At 61.9% G+C, this 8557-nt stretch overlaps 1 protein-coding gene across 1 annotated transcript in view; it reads right to left on the bottom strand.

Annotated features, from left to right (window-relative positions):
* Positions 1-8557, bottom strand: part of IFT172 (intraflagellar transport 172) — a 45563-nt gene that overhangs the window by 11639 nt on the left and 25367 nt on the right. The window contains exons 22-36 of the mRNA XM_025194297.1: positions 8008-8256; positions 7550-7628; positions 7222-7342; positions 6330-6474; positions 6166-6255; positions 5769-5866; positions 5006-5141; positions 3762-3878; positions 3325-3467; positions 2830-2923; positions 2582-2646; positions 2320-2500; positions 958-1067; positions 475-604; positions 29-49 (exon numbers count right to left, since the gene is read on the bottom strand). Of these exons, the coding sequence (XP_025050082.1) occupies positions 29-49; positions 475-604; positions 958-1067; positions 2320-2500; positions 2582-2646; positions 2830-2923; positions 3325-3467; positions 3762-3878; positions 5006-5141; positions 5769-5866; positions 6166-6255; positions 6330-6474; positions 7222-7342; positions 7550-7628; positions 8008-8256 (1779 nt within the window). The remainder of the gene's footprint in view (positions 1-28; positions 50-474; positions 605-957; positions 1068-2319; positions 2501-2581; positions 2647-2829; positions 2924-3324; positions 3468-3761; positions 3879-5005; positions 5142-5768; positions 5867-6165; positions 6256-6329; positions 6475-7221; positions 7343-7549; positions 7629-8007; positions 8257-8557) is intronic.

Below are 8557 nucleotides of genomic sequence, written 5' to 3'. Positions count from 1 at the left end.
CCTCCATGCTGTGCGGCTGCCCCAGGAACTTAATGGCCAGCTCAGCCGCCTGCCGGAGAGGAAGCATCAGTAGCACCAAGGCAGGGAGGAGCTGCCGCAAAGCCCCTGCCCAGCTCCAATCACTGGTAGGAGTCTTTAGGAGCCTTGCATTTGGTGGGGGGGGACTTGGCAATGCCTGGCCCTGCCCCAGGAGCTGCAGGCACTCTGGTGGGGGCCCAGCAGCTTGGGCACACGCTGGTGCCAACACAGGGAAAGACCCCCACGTCATCCCAGCATTAGTGTTGGGTTCTGGGGGTGAGCCCAGCCCTTGGGGCCTGTGCTCATGAGGGGCTGGGGGCATAGTCCCCTGGGTCCTGGCACCTGGGGCTCCTCTCTCTGGTCAGTCAGAGCCTCATGGAGAAGCCTGGAGGCAGGGGAGGTGTCTGGCCCCTGGGCACCGGAGGAGGGCAGAAGGGGCCATGGGCCCAGCCGTACCTTGAGCAAGCACTTCTCGGTCAGGAGGCTGTTGCTGGGATCCTGCACCTTCAGGTAGCAGTCCACCGCCCGGCCATACTCCCCAGCCTGCTCCCACTCTCGCGCTTGCTCCAGCATCCCCTCCAGGCCCCTGCCAGAAGCAAGGCAAGGTGTGAATGCAGGATGGCCTGGGCAAAAGGGGTTGGGGGACTGGTGCAGCTCTATGGCCATGGGAAGGGCTGGCACGGTGGTCCTGAGGTAGGGGGGAGCTGGCAAGGTACCTCCTAGAGCCGCTCCACACAGTGCCACATTGCCCTCCTTGCTCTGTGCTCGGGTACATGGCCCAGAGCAGGGGAAGAGCCCCCCACGCCAGCAGGGAGAGCACAACCCTGCACCACAGATGGCAGCAACCAGCCAAGTGGGGTCTATGCAGCCCAGCAGGCAGAGCAAGCCCCCAGCTCCTGCCCCCAGGGCAGCCGGCACCTGCAGCCAAGCCTAGCCTACCTGGAGCCCTTCTTGGCCGCTTCTCTGTCATACTCCTCCTGCAGCGCCTCCAGGCGCCCGGGCACGTACTCCTTGCAGATGCGCAGGGCGTCACTCCACATGCCAGCCTCCTGCATGCAGCCCGGGGTGAGCAGTGGGGCCTAGCTCAGCGGCCAGCCCCCTGCCCCAGGGACCTCCTAGCCCCATGGCCCAGCTGATCCTCCCCCCCACCTAGGGAGGAGTACCTGCTCTCCCTGCCAGGACCCCTTGGGTCGTAGCTACCCATGTTGCGGCACAGGCTGGCTTTGTGCGCAGGAGGTGGGGTCGTGGCTGGGAGCCTGAGGTGAGCTGCAGGCTATTTCTGCCTAGTCTGCTTCTCTGGGGCCAGGCTGGGGGAGGCAGAACAGCACCCTACCCTCCCATCCCACCATGGGATCCAACCCCTGCGCTGGTGCATCTTCCCTCCCACTCCTCGTCCCACCTCAAGGAATGGAGGGGTTTCTGTCCTACTGTCATGCGACTCCGTTTCATAGATTCATAGATCTCATAGACATTAGGGCTGGAAGGGACCTCGGAAGATCAATGGGTCCAGCCCCCTGCCCAAAGGGCAGGAAGTCAGCTGGGGTCATAGGATCCCAACAAGATAAATGTCCAAATGTCTCTTGCAGGAGTCCAGAGTAGGTGCTTGCACCACCTCCGGCGGCAGTCTGTCCCAGGCCTTGGGGGCTCGGACAGTAAAGAAGTTCTTCCTTATGTCCAGCCTGAAACAGTCTTGGAGGAGTTTGTGACCATTTGACTTTGTCATGCCATGGGGTGCTCTGGTGAACAGGTGTTCCCCCAGATCCTGATGCACACCCCTTATATACTTATAGGCAGCCAGCAGGTCCCCCTGAGCCTGCGCTTTTCCAGGCTGAAGAGTCCTGTGGCTCTCAGCCTCTCATCATAAGGCCTGTTCTCCTGCCCTCTGATCATGCACGTGGCTCTGCTCTGCACTCTCTCAAGCTTTTCCCCTTTCCTAGGGCTACCACTGGGAGCAGGCACAGGGGCCAGAGGGATTAACCCACACTGGCCCAGGCAGAAGTGGCCCACAGAAGCCCTAAGTCTAGTGCTGCCACCTCCCTCCTTGCACCGCTGTCTCTGGCCAGCTTCTGCCCGCTCCAGAACAGGCTGCAGGGCAGAGGCATTTGCAAGTCAGAGCTTTGGGAGTGGAAGCGGGTGCTGGTGGGAAGACCCGCATAGGGTGGCAGGATGCTGAACTCCAAGTGGATTGGGGACCGGGGACTTGGGGCTGGGCTCCTCCCCTCTCCTCCACACACTGCTCACATCCCCTCCCAGGCACTGGGCTCTGTGTGAAGGGGAGGAGCCTCCCCAGCCCAGGCCCACCTTGTAGTACTTGATGGCCAGCTCCAGGCGCTGGGCTCGTAGAAGGAAGGCCTCTGCCCGTGGAAACTCCTTCTGCTCAAAGGCACAGCGGGCCTGCCCCACCAGCACATCAGCCACGCTCTCGGGGTCATGTGCCTCAGCCACACGCTGCGCCGCATCCCAGTTCTGGTTATGGACATACCTGGGGACACCCGGGAGAAAAGCTAGCTGGGGCCCCGGCATGCTCCGGTGCAGACTGGGTGGAGGGGAGCAGGGCACTCACATCAGCACTGCTTCCTTGGGCTTCCCGGCTTTTACAAATTCTTCCTCTGCCTCCTCGAACTTACCCTAGGGGGAAGAGGAAAGGAGCTGCCTACCCACCCACCCCACGCACCCCTGCCTCCTGCACCAGCCCTCTGTGCAGCACAGATGTGTCCCACCACAGCCACAGCACATCCTACTCGGAGCTGGGTTCTGTGCCTGGAGCAGCACCTGCCCCCGTCCTGGACCCAGTGCCCATGCGGGCCGTACCTCGTCCTCCAGGAACGTGGCATACTTGAAGTGGATCTCGGGCATCTTGTGCTTCATTGAGAGCCGGGCCAGGTCGAAGGCAAAGTCAAAGACGCTGCACAGAGAGGAAGGGGGTGAGAGGGCAGCAAGGCTGTGTCTCTGCAGAGCAGGGGAGCGGGGAGGGCCAGGGCAGGGCGTGTAGGTAGCTCAAGGGGAAGTGCATGTTATAGGAGCTGGGGGGGCAGACCAAGGCACAGGCACTGGGCAAGTGCCACGAGGGAGCCCATGCCACACACCCCACAAGCAGCTGCTGGTGGCACTGATGGAAGCACCTGGCCTTGGCCCCAGCCCCAAGCTCCTCGCTGCTCCAGAGCAAAGCAGCTGGAGGCTCCCTGCTGCCTGCTTGGCCCCACCAGGAGGGAGGTGACAGGGCCCATGGGTGCTGGGGCCTGCAGCCTCCGTGAGCGAGGGGCATGCTGCTCCCCAGGAGGCACATGCATGGCTGGCATTGCTCACCTATTGTGGGCTGCATGGTCGATGGCCATTTCCAGGAGCCCAAACTTGTTGAGGAGCTTCGCAGCGGCTTCGCCCCCCAGGCTCTTGGCCCAGAGGTAGGCCACATGCTTGTGTGAGTTGGCCCCGCCATGGGCCTTGGCCACCTGCCAATGCAAGCAGAGCTGAAGGGCTGGCTGCATCCCCCTGCGCCAGGACAGAGCCTGGGCACCCACCGCTCCCCAAGAAACCTGCCCTGAGCCATGGCTGCCTTGGTGTCTGGGGAACTGGCGGTGAAGGCCATGGGTGCAGCACCTCCGCAGCATGGCCTGGCTGGGGGGTGGGCAGAACTACGAGGCCAGGCATGCAGCGCTCCACCCTGCTCCCAGTGGCTCCCTCCATCGCTGAGACCCAAACTGCTAGGAGTGGAGAGGACCTGCCCTCTCCCTGCTAAGCCTTACCCTGTACGCCTCCTCCCACATGTCATTCACCCGGTACATGTTCACAGCTGCTTTCCAGTCCTTGGCTTCCAGGTAGTGGTACTCAGCCTCCTGCAGGCGCCCCTCTGTCTCCAGCTCCTGCAACAGGGGCAGCGTGAGCATGAGGCCGCTGGGTGAGGAGGTCACAGCCAGGAAGGGCCCCTTTGGGTGTGTCAGAGAGAAAGTGTGGACCCAGGAAGTCTGTTGCTGAACAGCCAGGGCAAGCCCTTCACAGGACACGTGAGGAAGGCAGAGCCACTCAACAGCCACTATGCCTTGGTCCCCACAAAAATAGCAGGCTGTGTCCCAACCTAATAAGGATTATATAGACCAGAAAGGGGAAAAGCTAAGGGTCATGATAACTAGAGAGACCACTGAAGAGCTTTTGATTCATAGAAATCATAGCAAAGCAGGGCTGGAAGGGAGCTCCAGAGGTCATGTCTAGTCCAACCCCTGTCTGAGGCAGGATCAGCCCTGTCCAAATCATCCACCGCAAATCAATTGTCAAACCTCTGAGCAACACAACACAGTCATCCCTGACAGTCCCAGGCATCACCCCTGCCCCAGGGAAAGCAGAGGGCTGCAGCCACCAATGCCCTCCTGCTGCAAAGGGGGTTAATCTACATTCCAGAGATCCCAGGCGGAGGCCGTACCCCTGCTACTGAGAAAGGCAACCCCTCTCCCCTTGTCCAGACCAGTCTGACCAGGGAGAAAATCCCTTCCTGCCCCCTGTGCAGTGTTGGTTTAAGCCTACGCAGAGGGGCAGGACCCTCGAGCCAGGACTCTTCAGATTTGAGTCCCAGAAGGAGCACTGGCACAGCCCAGTACCCATCCCCAGCAGAGCCCAGCTGACTGCATTTTAAGGACATGGAGAAACTGGAGAGTCCAGTGGCAGGTGACAAATGTGACAAACTTTGCCACAGAGGGCAGGATACAAAGTGCTGGCTTTGAACTGCAGCAGAGGAGACTGAGACCAGATCCCAGGAAACACGCCCTTGCTTGCTGAGCGGCGAGGCAGCAGTACAAGGAAGGACCTGCCCATGACTCTCTTTCACTGGAGGTTTTCCAGAGGAGGCTGGAACACCACTGGCAGGCATGGGCTGGGAGAAGCATCCTGCATCTGTGTAGATGACCCTCATAGGCCCCTCCAGCCCCTGAGTCTGGTTCTGTGACCCTGGTCCCCCCTGCTGAGGAGCCAGTGCTACCTCCTGTCCCAGGGCATTTACCTTGCCCAGGTGGAGGTGGGTGTCACTCAGCAGGTCCTTGTGGTGCTTTGCCACCAGCCGGATCATGTCTCCATACATCTTGCCCCTCTTGTACATGGTAATGGCCAGGTCGGGCTCATCCACCGCAACATACAGTCTGCAAACAGCAAAGCCCAGGCTGACGCCACTGCTCCCAGGCACAGACCCCAGCAAGCAGGGGGAAGACTCTGCTCATGGCACTGCTGAAGTGGAAGCCCTGGTGACGGGGCCTCTCTGCAGCTCCATGCAAGGGAAGGGGCAGGGGCAGGTCCCCTTTCCCAGCCCTCACCAATTGCTTCCCCCAGGCCTGCCAGGGTCTCCCTGCCCCCGGGCCACATCGGGGCTGGTGCCCCCAGACAAGAAAGACCCTTCCTGAACAAGCCTGCTGCCTGGTCCTCAGTCTGGACTGCAGCTGTTCCCACACAAGGGGACAAGCCTCACCTCCCACCCCCAGAGTCCAGAGCCCCACAGGGTCCAGTCTGGCTCTTGCTGTCCAGGTGTGAAGAAATGCATGAACTAGAGACGGCCCCATCCCTCAGGTTTGCCTGGTGCAGCTGCGGGAGCTCCCGACAGGATTTGGGCAGGGCAGGTGGGGTGAGAAGCAGGGTGCCGGGTGCCCTCACAACACACCCTTCAGAGGAATGAGATACAACCAAGGGGGGAGGCAGGTCTGTTCACTCTACTCCATATCCCACGGGCAGTCACCTGAGCGCTGGTGGGGTCCATGGAGTCTGGGGACACTCACCTCTCCGCTTCCTTATACCTGCCCTGCTTCTCCATCTCCTGGGCCTGGGTGACGTACAGGACTGAGACGTCTTCAGGCCTCATGCACTTGGTCGCCAGCTGCCAGGACACACAGGAGACAGGTTCCAGCCCCCTGCACAGCCATGGCCCAGCACACTGGGAGCTGGGACATGGGGCGAGACCCCTCCCTCCCCTCAGCTCTGGGCTGGCTTGCTGCTGCACCAGCTGGGCAGCACGGGGCTCCACACCCACCCCTCCCCCAAGAAATGCCAGGTTGCACCAAGGCCCGGCATATGTGGGCTCAATGGGTGAAATCCTTCAGGGGCTGGCAGCTCCCAGCAGGCTGCCAGCCCAGACCCTACCACCGCCTGTGACCCAACCTCTAGCACATACCCTACCTTGTGTGCTTGCTCCCAGCGCCCTGCCTGCGTGTACATGTCAATGGCATCCTTGGTCCGGTCTCCTTTGATGTAGAGCTCCTCTGCGATCTGCGGGGAGAGGCTGTGGGGTCAGCCATGCCGGGGCCATGGGGCAAGGGGGTGGGGGCTGGGCACCAGCTCACCTGGTACTCCTGCAGAGCAGCGTAGTGCTGGGCGATTCTGGGGTAGTACTTGGCTGCTGTCTGCACGTCCTGCAGGTCCAGGATGTAGATGGCCTTCTTCCACTGCCGCGCCCCGATGGCTGCCTCAATGGCCTTGATGGAGCACCTAGGGCATCCGGGACAGCTCCTCAGTAGCTGGCAATTTCTGCACCCTGGCTCAGGCTCCCCTCTGCTAGCATCAGCAGCGGTGGGAACAGCATGAGCTGCCAAGAGCCAAGGATGACCCCACAACAAGGCAGCGCTTGGCTGGGGGCCCGTGGGAGGGAGCAGGAGCCAGGGAGCAGGGACTGCTCAGGAGTGGGTGAGCAGAAGGGAAGTGTTATTCTGCTGCCTCCCCAGCCTGGCCCCCGAAGAAGGCTAGGCACTGGGGTGAATACAACCCTGCAGGTCCTGGAGCTCAGCCCCTCTCACAGGCTGCCAGGGAGTGGAGGGCTCCCAGCTGCATCGTGTCATGCGTGGCTATGGCCAAGAGGGTCTTTCTGTGAGTGCAGGGGGTGGGGTAGGGCTGGGGGCCCGGGGAAGTGGTTAGCGGCTACGGTGAAGGGCACCAGCAGAGAGCAAATCTGTTTGGAGAGAAGCTCAGAGCAAAGATAGCAAGGGGGAGCTGTGGCAGAGCGAGGGGGAACCCAGGGTGCAGCAGCTGCAGGGACTGCAGGGTTGGAAAAGAAGGACATCAGCAGAGCTGTAAATGGGGCAACCGGATGGGGAAGAACAGCCAGACAGAGGAGTCCTGGCAAAGGTGTGGAGGACCCCTGGGCTGGGACAGCAGGATGCCGCAGGCCAGGAGTGAGGGGCCCTGGCACAGCTGTAAGCACTGTGGGGATGGCACGGCTGCCTAGCCAGTCACCCCTACCTGGCTTCAATGTAGTGGTTGATGGCGGCATCCAGCTGCTTCTGCTGCACCAGGTGGTCTCCCCAGGCTTCCTCCAGCTTCATAACCTCAACTGGGAAAGCTGCACGTGCCAGCTCCACCGCTGAGAGAGGGACACATCAACCACCCTGTCCCCAGCTCAAGGTTGCTGTGAGGGGCCCCGACGCAGTGCTGAACATGGGGGAGTATGGGATGATGATCTGGGATGGTGCCCCTGAGGTTTTGGAATGACAGCCAGGCCAGGGCCCATGCAGGGGCAGGGGGATGGAGGGGCTCTCGCCTTGAGGGCAGAGGCAGGTCACCACTTTACCTTTCAGGAAGGCACTGCCCTTGCGGTAACACTCCAGGGCTTTCTGGGGGTTCCTGGTCTTCTCAAAGAGGTCTCCAGCCTGTGGCACATGTGGCCATCAGTTCCCCAAGTTGCCTCCACCTCCAGCCATGTGCTCCATTGGGCCCAGGCCCAGAGCCACCCTCCCCCACCAGCCCTGCCCTGCCCTGCCCAGTCCCAGAGCCCCTGCACTCATGCAGCCCCAACATCAACATCTGGTCCATACCTCTCTCCCCTACCAAGCCTGGGGCTGCAACTGCCTCCCCTTGTGCCTGCTGTGTCGAGGCAGGTCCCACATTCACCTGCCCTGTCCCCACCCAGGCCCCAGCAGCCTTCGGCAGGCCTGAGGCAAGTCCCCAACATCTCCTGGCAGCTGGCTGGCCACTGCCCCCATGCTTCGTGGAGATGCCCATGGATGCTGCAGCCGGCAGGGCTCTCACCTGCTCGTACAGCTCCCTTTTGATCAGCGCTGTGGTGATGCGGTTGGTGACATCACTGTTGACCAGAAGCTCATCCCTGCTCATGGCCAGCTGTGCCGCCTTGGCCGGCAACCCAGCCCGCAGGTACAGCCCGATGGCGGCCATATGGTCACCCTGGTGCTGCTGCACCTCACCAGCCCTCTCTTCCTGCTGCGTCTCCAGCAGCCACTGGTAGTAGGCCTGGCGCAGCTTGTCCAGCATCGGGTGCCCCTGCAGAGCGGCAGCTCGTTAGCACCCGCCAGGGAGGCAGCCTCCTGCCCGCTCTGTGCAGCTCAGGTTGGGCAGCTCCAGGCTCCTGACAGCCTCCCTGCAGCCCCCTGAAAAAGAGCCTGCCCTCACCTCCTGGAAGCCCCTCTGGGCTCTGGCTCTTCTTGGCCCAGCCCCAGGCTGCCCCAAAACAATCCTCAGCCCCCCTCCCTGCAAGCCCCCCACTGCCCCCGAAATAACCCAAGAGCTCCCAACACCAGCCCCAAGCCAGGAGCTCCCCTGCCCATGCAGCTCCTGTTCCCAC

Source organism: Alligator sinensis, unplaced genomic scaffold (assembly GCF_000455745.1).
Source record: "Alligator sinensis unplaced genomic scaffold, ASM45574v1 scaffold2020_1, whole genome shotgun sequence".
Taxonomy (NCBI): domain Eukaryota; kingdom Metazoa; phylum Chordata; order Crocodylia; family Alligatoridae; genus Alligator; species Alligator sinensis.
Note: the sequence above shows the minus strand (reverse complement) of the source record. Positions and strands in the feature narration are given on the sequence as shown.